This window comes from Anopheles funestus, chromosome 3RL, assembly GCF_943734845.2.
Source record: "Anopheles funestus chromosome 3RL, idAnoFuneDA-416_04, whole genome shotgun sequence".
NCBI lineage: Eukaryota > Metazoa > Arthropoda > Insecta > Diptera > Culicidae > Anopheles > Anopheles funestus.
The window spans coordinates 39,477,514-39,492,627 of record NC_064599.1 but is presented as its reverse complement, the minus strand read 5'-3'; the positions used below and the strand labels follow the sequence as shown (position 1 = coordinate 39,492,627).

Sequence of the window (15,114 nt, the reverse complement as noted above, 5' to 3'; positions counted from 1 at the left end):
TTGCTGTTGCGGCGCGAAGTGAACGGAGAGGAAAAGTTTTCACTCTACATCGCATTTTTTCGGATTATGCCGGAGGGTTTTTCTTCATTTTTTTCGAATTGCGTGTTATTAGTTGGGAATTGAAGCAGTAAGAGTAAATTTGTTTTAAAAAAACTCATATGAGAAGATAGAAGCTCTTTACAATCGCGGTATTGTTACAGCTGTGTAGGGCTGGATTAGGTGAAGTTGTTGAAGTTGTGAATTACAACAATTTGATTGATTTTTGTGTTGTGCGGGTTTTATTTTAAAAAATCATACTATGCCTTAAACGAACGAATATATGCCTTAAACAACCATTTATGTTGAACAAAAAGTGGACCGCGGTACTAGAAAAGTTGCGGAGCACTGCTTTAACAGACCAAAATTTGAAAAGCAATTAAAGTGGCTTAAATTAATAATTAAATTGCTTAGATCATTTTGGGTTTGTCGTGCATCCGTATAACGTGTAAACGATTGGACATAAAACACATTTTCAAAAAACGGTTGATCGCTTCATAAATTAACAAATGAACAAACTTGTAATAGTGTGCTAAGCATCATTCAATTAAATTACAATAGTGTCTGTTTTCAATATCGACTTACCGAACTTTTTGGTCAACCTTACCGGTTTCAATTACATCTCAACTGTTAGAGCTAAATACTGTTTGGGTTTGCGGCGAATGCAGTTGGCCGCAATGCAACTGCACTAATTGTCACAATAATTAATGCATCAACATTCCGTCCGTCCGGAAGGGCCATTCGTGGGAGAAGGATACAGAACAATTGTGTTGTTGATGAAGCACAGACGTTCGTTTCTTGCGCACGTAATATTCGTCTTTCAATTATCAAACGCGTTAGTTTCAACTGTTTCTTGCCCTCTGGTTGTATGCTTCGTTCCTAACCCCGTTCTGCTACTAACCATTGCACATTGCACAAGCTGTGCGTCGTAAATGGTTCACATTCTCGGCGTTGACTTGAAAGCAAAATGGTACACCAGTATGTTTTCCTTCTTGCCATTATTCTCACGTCAGCGCAGGTGTTAAGGTGGCTAACATTTTCTGGACCCCTTTTTTCTGGTGCACCTTGGGCATGTGGTTTTCTCGGACTTTTTTTTCCACACCTAGCACGAGAAACTGTAGAGCGCGTGCACACTTTGGTAGAGTAATTATAGTTGTCCAAGATGCGGACAGGTTTGGCTGTTCTGACTGCTGTCAACTGGATGTGTCACTCGGTGGCGTAGTATGGCAGCCTGCTGTCGCTTAGTTACTCCACCACCAGTTAGAGTGTGCGGTACAGCAATAACAGAGAGCTTTCTATGTTCTCCACGTTCGCGGCACTTACGGTGGTGCGATTATCCAGCCAGTGCTAGGCTACTAGGTGCTGAGTGGTTGCGTGACATGGTGGACCATTTTCCCGGTTGATGAGACTGGATGGTATTTCCAAAGCTGAAAGGGATTTTGGACAAATGGATCCGGCTGGTTCTTCAAGGGAGCTGTGAAAAACTGTTGTTGACACAAAGCGTGCTTGGAAAAGTGGAATGGATTTTTCAGCTTTACAACACTCACTACTTTGTGAACCGTACGGGTAAGCGAGTAATAAAGAAAAAGGTACAAGAAAATACTCTCCATGCACCAGATGCACCTTCTTATTTAGGACGCGCAAGTATACTAGGAAAAACCGCGGGTGGTCTGTTTTTCATTTAGTGGCTGACAAATAAGAAACGAATAATGCAGTGATACTGAAGGAAAAGAACGATACGAGCAAACAATGTGGTTGGTTTTGAGGGATTTTTTAAGAAGGATGTGCTCTAAATAAGACAAGCCGCTTAAAGGATTTCATTTTCACTCGTCTTAGTGTGTGATATTCCAACAAGAGACACGAGAAGAGATTATGATTTTAAAACCGCTGTTGTAAAGTGTCTACTCGGGTTAAGTTGATTGTCTTGCATGTTAGTTTGCACGGATGAATAGCATATGTAAGTTTTATGTGCAAGAGCGTCTTTCAAGCACTCTTATACTTCGCTTTTAGCCCTCTTGATGTCAGTTGAGTTGAGGTTTTTTTGTCCTTGCTCGTGCAGAGAGATGATGGTAACGGCTCACACGTGGTTAATCTTTGTAAAGAGTAAATGCAGAAATTTTGTTCGATAAAAGTTTAAGCTAACGCCTCATGGTTACAGCAAAAATTGAGTCATATTTTATGCTTTTATCTCATTTATGTTGCTGAGATTTTTTTAACCAGCCCCAATAAACTTTACGCTGCAACTATGCCGCACTGTGCCAGTGTCTAGAAACATTGTGCCATTAAAATTCATTAAAAATTTCCCTCATTAAAATGCTAACACATTACGCTGCAACTCACCATGAGTTAAAGCTAGGAACAAAACGTTGTAGCTTAGAGAGATGGAACCTTCGAGAGACACGGAAGCTAATGCGAGGGATGCCAATAAAAAAGTTAGCCGACACCAACCACCTACTCATTTTTTCAGCTAACTTTTTACACTTTGAACGTGTTTTTCTATCTTGTATCCTTATGTAGCTGACACACGAACCTTTTTTTCTATGACTATTTATCGCTCTCTATCTCTTTCTCTTTTCACTCTCTATCTGTCGTCACTGTGTGTCTCGCTGATTGTCGATGATCGTTCTCGGCGAATATAAAAGCTTTTTATCCTCGGTCGATGCAGTAGATAAGTTGCAGCCACAGGTTTTGCCCCCTTCGAAACGTTTCCTTTAATCCGACGGTCTCTTTTTTTTCGTTTCGATGTATTTCTTTGGGGATGATTTTTTTTTTGCAGCGGAAACATAAATGAATGTGCATTAGCTTTTATCGTGACTTTTCATCATCTCGTTCAATTGCTTGTACTAAAGCAATCGTCGGCTTAGTAAGGGGATAAAATGGCAGAAAGTAGGTGGTTTCTTCCTTGTCTTTTGGGAGCGCGCATGAAAAAGTGCTCGATGGTATCGTCACCTTCGTCGGGGAAGGTCAAGAAAGCAATCAATAAGACTTCCCAGGATTTCTTGGAAGATTTCGTGGGAAGTTTCGCCTAGTTGTGTAGGCTATTTGAGTTGATAAGCGGAAGGATTTGGTCGCTACACTTCCTACCACCTTTCTGTCTGTGTTATAAATGTGCCCAATAAAACTGTCTGAAATCCTCCCCCTCCCCCTACACACACATACATACACATTCCATTCTTGCAGGAGAGCGATGTGACCAAAGGTGTTTTTGTAGCAATTTAGATAAAATTGGGTAAAACCATGGACATTTTGACACCATTTTGTTCTAGGTTATAAGAAGCTACTAAAACTTTTATTCCGTGTGGAATGCCAACTTCGTAAATGTGGCTCATTTTTCGATATAATACCTTATAGATATTGTCATGATTATATTACGGTTTGATGAGCCATTCATGAAGCATTCAGTAAAATAAATGCCTACACCTGGGGGAAATGAGAAGAAAAAAGATTTTCCAACCAAAGGTAAAAGAACGTAACTTCACGGTTCAGTATTAATGGCAGTGTGTGTTTTTTTGTGTGGGCTCCGTTTCCATTTCTACAGAATCGATTGATCGATGGCATATTTTTCATCGTACGCTCTCTACCTTCCCCCACGGCAAGGTGTCTCATAAAAGTGCCACATTTGATGCGGTCAGCATGTTTTTCCGGCATTTTCTTCATTCCGTCCCGTAGTGGGACGGAAAGCGGGGTTGCATGATGTGGCCGAAAGTATTTGAGTTGGGTTCATTGCCATAAAAATAGTATTGCACGTATCCGGAAATATGGTTCTTTGCTTTCGGGCGGTAGATTAGACTGCTGGCAGAGAGAGGGCATAACCGGAAGCGGAACGAAATGCGGTCGTGAAATAATAGAAAAATCCCTCGAAATAGCAACCTTAATTGAAACGATACGATGTGCCCGGCGCCGGTCGCGTCGCCCAAATGCCCTCTGGGAAATGGAGAAATAGTTCACCACACGCTCCTTCCGGATGTGAATGTTAGCAGTATCCGGACGTTCTGTTACTACCAGCCAGGGTCCGCATGTCTGAGTGTGTTCAAAAAAAGTGTGTACATGTGAGGGACAGCGGTTTGCCAGAATAGAAGGGACATTCCTCGTTTTTATGATGTGTGAATCGAAATGACAGTGGGAAATAAATTTTCCGTTTAGTGTGTGTGTGTCAGCTGATCCTTTCGGTGGCAAAGTGGAGGCAGCCACATTTGCTTACACCGAAAATATAGGGAACTGTTTATTCCTTCTTTAGAAAAGCGTAGGGGACGAATGTGCGTTGATTTGAGAATGATCGGTTTACTGCTTTGTTAGTCATATTTCGTTGTGATGAGTGGAGAAATATATTCCTGATGGAGAAATATTTTACTTATTGTTTATGTATAAAGGTCATTTTAAGTCGCACAGTTATGTTACAGATAAATATTTATTCATTAAAAAAATGCAAAAAATAAAAAGGGGTTTGTAGAACATGTTAAAATACTGCAATACAAAAAATAAGTTGATAAAACGCGAAATAAGTTGATAAAATACAAAATAAGTTGATAAAACGCGTAAAAGCTTGTTTAATGAATTAGCTCAAACAAATATTTTAAATCAAAGTTAAAAAAAAAACTTAATAGAAAACAGAATAAATACACTTTTAAACGATACAAAGAGTAAAATATAGAGCTTCGCTTTCGGTGACAATATATAAAACCAGACCACTTCAATAAAGATACCTTCGTAAAATAAAATGGCATAACCAGCATTACAATAAATGAGTCAAAATTGCTGCTACAGAAATGTCACCGTTCAGTATGTTTCCAATGCCCTCCGGCTGTGAGAAAACTGTTCGATGTTTAATAAATTTCGAATTTTAAAGTTGATTCCATTTCACTAATAATTACCCAATTTCCTCGAATATTGCCCATACTTACGAGAAACGATACCGTTTCTGCTCAAGATCAAATTCACTTGCTAATTACGTTACGGGGAGATGCAGGAAAAGTTCGGTAGTCAATAATTGAATTCCTGTTTTGTCTGCTCATAACTAACCGATCGCTTCAACCTTTGCAGATGCTGCTGTGGTCAGGAACGGCGCACCCACCAGTTTGCGGCGGGCTACGAAACGGGGGTTCCAGGCGACACTTGGCAGGCATCGAAAAATACCCGTGCCCAGCCAACCGATGCGTACGGCACGATCGAGTTCCAGGGCGGCGCTCACCCAACGAAGGCGCAGGTAAGTGTGTGGGTCGGTAAGAAAAGGCGTAACGGCAGTTTCAAATGGTGCCTCGAGTCACCCAAGACCGAGTGGGCTCGTAGTGTGCGTTTAGTTTTCAATTGTGTTAGCGATTGTGATTGTGTGTCCTTTTTGCCTTTGTTCATTCCGTTCCGTTTTATTCGTTGGGGCTCAACCGGTCTGGTTTGTTTCAAAAGCGTTTAACCCACGACGTTGTGTCACAAGTAAAGACCTTTGTCCCGGAGGTTAGGAAAGCATTCTTCACCCGGGATCAAACGGACGGGAATCCACTTGTCCCTTCGGAACCCTTTTTGCACCGTTTGACCCTTTCGTTCTTTCATAACTGAAATAGAAATATTGTGCCGGGGTGGGAATGGAGGCACGATTACCCTGAAACTAGAATGTGCATGATGGCTGTCGGGTTTATATTGCAAAGCGATGAAACCATCTCCTGAACCCTTTTTGCTCTCTGGTAGTAAAGAAAATGAAAAAAAAACGAAACAGAACTCAACACCAGCATTGGAGGTAATCATTGGGATTCCTGGGTTTGAGCAACAATTTTAAATCCGTCTGATCTAGCTCAGCCAGTGGAACGTTTGCTAGCCGAGTTAAGGTGGAATAAAGACGATTCACGTGAGGGCAATCTACTGTGTTCTGGTCCTTTTTTCGGTTCAATTAGCTTTAAGTGGGGGAAGTGAGTCGTTCTTGATTCAAGATTAGGATAGAGGATCAAGTGATCTTACCACGGAAGAATGCTTTATTTAAAAGTACTGAACAAAGTTTCGTGATGTATTAGATTGAAACTACTATTTAATGCTCCCCAATAATGGATTACAAGAAGAATTTATCGTCAAATTCGTTTGCTCAAAATAACCGGAAAATGTAAATGCATTGTTATTAGATATTAAATTTTAAAACCTTTCAACATTCAAAATATGCGAGTAACAATTATTCACCATGTTCACAATTGAAAACTCATTTTATTGCCTTCCAATTTAGCACACTTCTTGGTGTGCCGTTCTCTAACAGTTGCGACCCTTCTAAATGTTGATTTGAACTCATAAATTCAATTCGTTCAATCCATTAAAATGGTACGACGCCGTTCATTTGTCAGCAGTGTCGTCTAGCGCTGCTGTAAATTCCGTATACTGACAGCATCCTCTTGATTTGTTTGAGGTTCAATTATGCGGGCGTACCAATAAATCCGATTTCCATAATGAACGAGGGTGGCACACAAACTTTTCCCATGACACTTCAGTACTGCATCGTCGCTTGCAAGCAGCAACCCTCAACTCAATCGGTAAAAGTTTTTTTTTGTGGTATGAAATGATGTTAATGATGAAAGTTTTATTCCCGAACGTTGCCACACAGTGAGGAGAACCATCATTTTCAATCACTCTTTGTCAGCCAGTAGTAGTTTCGTCTTGTTTGCTGTTGCTGTTGAAATTGCTCCTCCACCATGTAATTAAACGCATAGTCAAGATTCATGACGGTAGTTTACAGTCTAGATCCGAGTTGTCACTTTATAGGGAGGGATTGCGAATCGTTCGAAAGCACGGCACAAAAATGAACAGCCTTATGAAGCCGATCACGATGCCATGCTGATCGATGTGTTTTGATGATGCCGGCGTTAGTACATAAAACTTATGCTTACGATTTTCATTTTCCATCTTTGCAGTACGTTCGCTTATCGTACGACACCCGGCCGGAGCTGTTGGTGCAGCTGTTTACACGCGAATGGAATCTCGAGCTGCCAAAGCTGCTCATCACGGTCCAAGGCGGAAAGGCAAACTTCGAGCTGCAGCCAAAGTTGAAAAAGGTAGGTGTTCTGCGAGCCGGAAATAACATTCTTGCACCGATGATGACACCCGTTATCTTCTTCCGCTTTCTTCACCAGGTGCTACGGAAAGGTTTACTGAAGGCGGCCAAAACTACTGGCGCATGGATATTTACCGGTGGAACCAACACGGGTGAGTAAGCGTGGTTGATGGAAAACCGAACCGATTTTCCGAATCTGACCGCTGGAAGCTAGACAAACAACCCGACAGCTTGCCGTAATCGTTGTTCGTTCCCCTTTGGAATGTCGCGTAAAAATGCTTTTAGTAGAACAACCTATAATCTGCTGTTGTTTGCCACAAGAAAAAAGTTCACTGCTAGCTAGCTTGGAATCAGCTTTAAATTTGTTTTATCTGGACATCTGAATGAAAGACTTTGCTAAATTGTTTACAGTGCAATCCGATATTTATTTGACTACCTTTTGTACTACACCACACCTTGCTGTGTGGTTTAATGGCGAAGATCCGCATAACTTTTGCATTCGGCAGTGGAGGAAAGTTATGGATTTATGATATTTTTTGGCTTTGTTTTGGAAGAAGAGTTTAACTTGAACAATTATTTCCGTTAACAAATTTTCAATTGAGAAATAATCTCTAACAGTTGCTTTCTTCAGTAATTGAGCTACTGAAGTGTATTTTAATTGTGAATAAACGTGAATACATGAAACATATTAGTTTATTATCAATTAAATCATTCACAATGTTTACATAATATGTGGTTTATTCGACGTAATAAGTCAGGACCCTTTGTGTAGAAATACGAGTAGACATTATTTTGTGATAGGTTCATTTACTCCAAGCTGCTTGTGAAGGTCGTGCGTCTTGCCATCAAAAACAGCTTCCAGCAAAGCTACATGGTGGCATGGAGGATCAGATTTAGCACCGCAGACACAACAACGACAAATCACCTGACTATGTAACAGTCAGTAAGATACTATTGCTTTCTATGAAAGGACATTTAATGTTGTGTCTGAATATATTATTACCTTGTATTGCTTTCAAACGGCATAAGCTCAAATTTCCCAATTTGATAGCGTTCTCTTGCATTTCTTGTAATACAACATTTATGTACTACTTACTTATTTACTGCTTTGAGATCATTGTTAATGATTGTGAACACACAATGCTACACAGACAAATCCGTGCAGATATTATATCACGAGCTTTGCATACTCGAACATCACTGTTGACAGTTTTCTTATACATATCGTAATGCGACGAACACAGATTCAGCAAACGAACGGCACTTGTCTGGCTCAAATTATGCTTTGTAAAGTTGCTAATCTCATCAGACTGTGCGCTGGAATCGTAACGTCTAGAGAAAAGTAATAATAGGAAACCATAAAGCACCAAAATTCTGTTAATACCATTAGCTTGAAAGGTTCGGTTGAAGCGTGTCTGGTAAAAGTGCTTTAAAATTCCTATCCTTATGCTTGTTGAATAACTTTACAAAAAGTGTAACAGAATACCTCTAAGACACTAAAACGAATGGTTGGCTTCGTTTCATTATTTCAAATGATTTTGTCTTTTGGTTAGACAGTGCGAGAACACTATACATGAGGTACGCTCCAACATTGTAAATATTCCGAGGGGATTGAAGCGGAAACGGTAAACAGGATGACACCTATTGGATGGTTTGTCAAATGAAATGTGAACGATTTTCTCACGGTTTGCAAGGATCGTGTTTAACAGTTGATGAGCCTATACCTTCACAAGTTCAAAAACAATCCTAACGCCTGTGGCTCTAGCGAATCAACACACTGTTTCATGAGCCAAGCCTTCAAATACTAAGCCATTGGCATTCGAGTAATGCTAGCAGTTCCGGGAAGCGTTACAATATACAAGCCAGATTTTCCATCTCATCCGCAGGTGTAACGAAACAGGTCGGCGATGCGCTCTTGCTTGAGGGTCAGCAACGGTCCGGACGGGTGGTAAGCATCGGCATCGCACCCTGGGGCATCGTGGAGCGTAACCACGAACTACTCGGACACAACCGGGACGTACCGTGCCACAGTATCAGCTCGCCCAGGTAACGTATCCCCGTGGTGCAGCTGTGTCGGATGACGCTAGCAGCTTATGTTAATTTGAATCCTAATGCCACTTCTTCCCACCACACGCACACCGTACAGATCGAAGCTGGCCGTACTGAACAACCGACACGCTTACTTCCTGCTCGTCGACAACGGTACCCAGGGCCGGTACGGTGCGGAACTAATCCTGCGGAGAAAGCTGGAGAAATACATATCGAACCAGAAGCTGCAACCCTGTAAGTGGTTTCCATTCCCTCCTAAAACAAGAGTTCTTGTAACGTGTGTTGGTGTGGTGCAACCGTGCAGTGCCACAGCGCCTTCCTAAACAGGCACGGAAGTAGCTAGCGTGCGAATGTAATGTGAAGCATTTACGGAAGGCCAAATCGAGTAAGCCTTGGCACTTCTAATAGGTTTATGAGATGGCTCGATGGTCATGGTCGTAAGATGATATCCTGTTCCGAGTATGCAACTAGACAAACTCCGAAAGGAAGTTGTGCAGCGATACTGTTGTTGACGTTGCTGTAACGTTGGCGACGCTTTGCGACACTTCTTGCTACTTTGTATGTCATACATTCCGCCAGAGTTCCGGGCAACGGAGCAGGAAAAATCATGCTTTACGAGCGTATCATAATCATGGGTAATTTTTCATACCTGCAGCACTGTCAAGTCCGGAACCTCCACATAACGGAGGCGGAGGGTTGCGATCCTTCCAGTCCTTTCCCGAGGCGGGGGTGCGCAATGTGAGCAAGTAAAAGCGTCCCATTTTCCCGAGCGCCGGGAATGCGCTAATAAATGGTAATCGTATTCATGGCGATCAATTTTCATTCACCTTCAAATCCACCAGCACTTCCCATGGTTTGTGTGTGTGTATTTGATACTGGGAACCGCTGTGCATGTGCTTTAGCGCGTGTTGACGCCACAACTGCCATGTCAGCTAGTTGTAGATCGGGCGCAGAGGTTGACCGAATAGCTGCTGTCGTAAACGTCCTTCTTCGTAAATGTGGTTTCCGTTTTGCAAGACGGTAGATGCTGGGAAATGTTGTCGGTCTCGGTACCAGAGCCTCCCATGGCGGTATGGTTAACCATACCGTCCCGATGCGTTTCGTGTGGTGGTTTTACTGCCAGGGACTCTTTTTCCATTGGTCGCCACAAATGGTACCGCAGACGCGTACAATCGTGTGGATCTTGTGACTTTTAAACCATCGGTTGGGTGAGTAAGAACTGACGTTTTTATGGTAATAACACCACATTCTTATGGTGTAATTTTTCCTCCGCGTGGTTAAACCACGGATGAAGCTCATAATGCGCTGCATAGCGGAAACTGGCCATGAAATAAATTTGCTTCAATCATATCATCAACCGTATGATAATGCAGTTGGTATAAATTAATGCAACAATATTTATTTGACATATTTAATGAATATGTTACAGAAAGTTGGCGCATTCCAAACATTTTCTGTGAATTCGATTTTCTGTGAAAATTCGATTAAAATGTCCAATTTCCATTTGACCTTAGAACAATACATTTTACAACGTAATGATTATGATCGATTATGTTACCGTCTTCTGAAAACAATGTATGGCAAATAAGTTAATGTGCAGTGAAAGAAAAGAGATTTACAGGAATAAAGTGAGGACCGTTTGCTTGGGGCAAACATTTTTAAGTGAGATGATAAATATCAATCCACCATAGAAATCATACTTACCAACCTCGGTTGGTAAATTGATATTTCTCTTCAAAATTCAGCCTAAACGCTCTGCTTGCTATGAAACACCCAGAAGTCAGTAAAGTTCTTATGTTACAGTTTGCCATACATAAAGCGAACGCGGGAATGGACGAGGTTGGACAAACGGTTCTCTTTAGTAAAGTGCTTTGTAGCATAAGTTTGAAACGCTTGCCAAGTGCTCAAACTTTTAAAAAGAGCAATAAATTGTTCTCAATGCTTCTATTGATCGGAATTGCAAGCGCTTTTGCAATAAATTGGCTAGCGGTCTTAGGGTAGAACTGCCTACTACCGTAGGGTATTGAAAAAATTATCCACAAACACAGTTCTGAAACTTTTCCTACATTGCGACAGGTGGCTATACATTTGAGCTTTATGGCTGTCGGTGTGCTTTTCTACCGAAAAAGGAGCCTTGAATAACAGAAAAAGAAATGTTAAAACGCAACGTTAATATCATGTAATTGATTTTATTTTGATTTTTATTTTCTACATCTTCTTAAATACAATAAATTCCCCTGAAATGCGTCACGTTCTATTGTCCGTTTTTTGGGTGGTAAATTTTTCACAATTTATCGTATCTACTTTCTTTCGTATCTGACCCACCCACTACACCCCTACAACACATGCTTTCCACTGCCCAACTGAACACGTTACAGACAAGATGCTGTCATCTTTAATGAATTTTCACTATAAAGGTAAATAGAGCAACAGTTATGGCGCCGGTTCAATGTAGGGTGCACCGATGTGTTGATGTCGATGGAAGCTTGCCTTCCATCCTTCGGGAGGGAAAGCTTTCAATTAGTGGGTAGCAAGCGAAGAAAAGTGAAAAGCGTCCAGCAAACAGGTGGACGTTTTGTTCGATTGTTTAGATGTTTTGAAACGAGGGGGAATTAGGAATGCACGGCACGTTGTTCTACGGTTGTTAGATTGGGTTGTAGAATGTTTCTATCCGTAGCTGAGGGCAGCAGTGAGGCAACAACATTCTTCAATGCATGTTTTCCAAACCACGCTTGGTACCATTTCCCGTTCCTTCTACTGTAGTAAATCCTAAATCATTGTGTAAGTTATAATTATCCTGACCTGGCGGGGGCTATTGCTGCTGCTCAGATAGAACATAGCGTGTGTAATGTAGCGTTTCGTGCCTAGGGTGAAAGTTTTTAATGAACTCCCGGTATCATAAACGGAGATGGAAATTCATTTCCCAACGGCATGGTGAAGTTAGTCGAAGCAGTGTGCAAAAAAAAGAAGCAACATTCAATAGAGTTCTCGTGCGAGGTCGCGGCGCTGTAAAAGCAATGGAATTATTTTACTATGTTACCTTCACTGTTGCGCTAACCGTATTAGGACCGGTTAAAGTTTATCATGCTGTGTTCCACATAAATTCGGCACGATTAGTGAAATCGCTTGTACAAATAACGTTAGACATTCTTCTGGTGCTGAAACGAAAAGAACGAAAACGGATCAAATGTCTCGCTCATTATGAGCAGGCTTTAAGAGCGAACCAAAGAACCGGGTACGGGTTCGGAAGCAAAGCTATAAAACAAAAGTACTAAAAGCACCTGTTGCCATGTTGCAGCATCGTTAGACGATGGATTTATTATAATGGCCTGCGTTACGCGTCCAGTTTGGAAGATGTCACGAACGCACCGAAGGTCCACTGTGTACACCTTGAGCTAGAATGCCAGATTGGACACCCATTGGACCTGTGCACGGTGAAGAATTAACTTTAACGACACACCAATTACTGAAGGTAGATTATAAAGAGACCGACCGACGAGTGTTGAACCAAACACAGCTAGTACTTCTCCAAATGCTGGGAAAAATACACATAAAAAATCAAGTCAAAAGTGAATATTTTTCCTTCATGCCCCCACAGTGAGTTATCGGACTGAATTCATTAACCTCTTGCACCCGTTTCACTCTTCCCCTTAAGTGTTGTAATAAGTAGCAGCAGCTTTTTGTTTTTTGCACAATAACCCATCGAGATGCGTCAAAGCTTTCACAAGAAGGCTGGTCTCATAGGAGTATCAGTAGCGCAGCATTAGTCCATTCAGGATTTATGCTTCTTATCCTTACAGTAGAGTAAACTACCCCTTGCTACTGCGCTTAAGCAAGGTTAATTTTAAAATATTTTTAGGAACTGAACACAATCCATCGCCGTTTCTCGCTTGCACTTTTGAACTTGGAGTCTAGAGAAAGAAACAAAAAATCCACCCCATTTGAGGATATTTGGTTGAGTTTGTTTTGTTTTTCCTTCCTTCGACTTGAACGCTACTTTATTATTCTTCTGCAAAAGGTTACCCGATAATCCGCTCATTAAGTCAGCAGGATAAGTGTATCCTTCCGAGCTGGGGCTGTTCGGGGTTTTGTTGCTATCGTAGCTAGCAGAAGGACCACCATCGTTGTTCTGTTAGGATCGGATGGTAAGAAAGTAAGACCAAACCGGCAAGCCGTAAACGATCCATAAGGTGAACCCTGGTTCGGGGATTTGTTGATAGAAAATTGAAATATTGCGCATTACATTGTTTGCGCCGGGTTATCATGGTTGAACGGTTTTGCTTGCTTCCGAACGAAGAACAGGCTTTAAAGGCTAAAAAGGCCCGTCATTATTTGAATCTAAGCCATCACGGTGTCATACCTGGCGTAGTTCGGTGTTACATACCAGACGGGCAAGACCGAACGTTCCCCACTAATTACAAGGGACAGATTGTTATCCGGTAATGAGAGGTTAATTGGATCTACCAGAATGGCAACGTGGCAATAAAGAGAGCTCAACCATCCGTGTTTCGAGCGCCAGGAGATTGATTAGACAGTTCCAGTAGAAACCCCTTCTGGTAATGATGAATTGGTTCGCTGGAAATCTGCACGATTGTCCAGTGTCTAACCGCGTGCGTTTACCCTCTAACGATGATGAATGCTTTGAACGATTCTTGTCCTAGTGGAAACAATTTTCCACCCCCGGCTGTTACAATGGAAGATGGAAAAATGGATAATTTCGAACGAATATAGGAAGAGAGTTTTTTTTGCTTAGTTTCATCTCTTTGCAATATAGTTGCTAGTGCCGATTGAGAACTTCATCTCTGTCTGTCCCGATTGGCTTCATGTGGGTGATTAATTAAGTTACTCGTTAGTAACAGATCCCGGTGTCCGGAGTGTTTATGCTTGGTCCCTGTTTGCTGCCAGCTGTTTGGCAGCGTACTCATTTAATTCATTAAGAAAAATGTATTTCCTCATGCGAAGTATCATAACAGGGAGGATTTCTTCCTACCTATCCCACTCAATACTGCGTAGGCGCTTGAGCCGATGTTTGTTTAGTGATTTGTGCATTAACTTCCGACCATCTTGTCGGAAGGGGGGCCCACCAACTTGTTCGTTGGTTCCGAACCGTAGCTTTGATTAGTGTTCCAGGAAGGACGCAGTTATAACATTCCAGAAATGTCTGTCTCTACTCTGTAGCTTTTTAATGTGCTATTTTCAAACCACTTCTAGTCGCTGTATCCTCTCCTTTGTATGTTGATGTAATCGTGTTGTGTATGTTGCTTAGTGCCGGACACGGTTTTGTTTTTGTTTATTCGTACTGAGCTTGGTTGTTGTAACCGTTGTGAAGAATAGTGTATCGTTGTACTAGTTCTAGCTCCGTGTCCCGGATCATTTCATATCATCTCCGGGTGTTCGGTTTGCTGTGCAACATCATCATCCCTTTTACAAACTTCAATCTCGCTATCGTTCTTCCTTTCTCTGTCTCTGTCTCTACTTCCCATTTCCCTATTTACTCTGTTCATGCGTTCTGCAATCGTACCTTCACTCGACACACAGAGTTCTCTTCTTGATCTTCTTCTTCTTATTCTTCTTTCTTAGTTACCCACTCGAGCACTCCCGTAGTATGCTTGGTAATTGAAGGTGGTACAAACACAATCAGAGCTGTGCTAGAATACGTCACCGATAACCCACCGGTTCCGGTAGTAGTGTGTGATGGGTCAGGCCGGGCAGCAGACTTAATAGCGTTTGTACATAAGTAATGCACTTTTACCTACATTTGTACAACCGAAGCGCGGTTAGAACGCGTCTGAAATGGATATTAACCGTACCGTGTTGCGTGTTTATCTGGTTCCGGGTTTTCAGGTATGCAACGGATAACGGAGAACAGACGGTGCTAGAATCGATGCACGATTATGTGCTGGGTATCATACAGAAAACATTCGAGGTCAGCTCGGAGCAGGCGGAGCAACTGTTCCAGGAGTTGCTGCAATGCACTAAAAATAAAAATCTCGTAAGTATATCAGTAC

At 41.7% G+C, this 15,114-nt stretch overlaps 1 protein-coding gene across 25 annotated transcripts in view; it reads left to right on the top strand.

The window, feature by feature from the left end:
* LOC125768809 (transient receptor potential cation channel trpm) overlaps positions 1-15,114 on the top strand; it is a 68,886-nt gene that overhangs the window by 42,801 nt on the left and 10,971 nt on the right. For 14 of the 25 annotated variants that reach the window (XM_049436946.1, XM_049436934.1, XM_049436947.1 and 11 more), the window contains 8 exons: positions 5,077-5,239; positions 6,918-7,058; positions 7,137-7,209; positions 8,944-9,103; positions 9,204-9,340; positions 11,485-11,523; positions 14,687-14,843; positions 14,951-15,098. In XM_049436946.1, coding sequence (XP_049292903.1) covers positions 5,077-5,239; positions 6,918-7,058; positions 7,137-7,209; positions 8,944-9,103; positions 9,204-9,340; positions 11,485-11,523; positions 14,687-14,843; positions 14,951-15,098 — 1,018 coding nt within the window. Of the gene's footprint in view, positions 1-5,076; positions 5,240-6,917; positions 7,059-7,136; positions 7,210-8,923; positions 9,104-9,203; positions 9,341-11,484; positions 11,524-14,686; positions 14,844-14,950; positions 15,099-15,114 lie in introns of all 25 variants that reach the window. The other 11 variants (XM_049436949.1, XM_049436958.1, XM_049436945.1 and 8 more) reach the window with 2 other exon arrangements.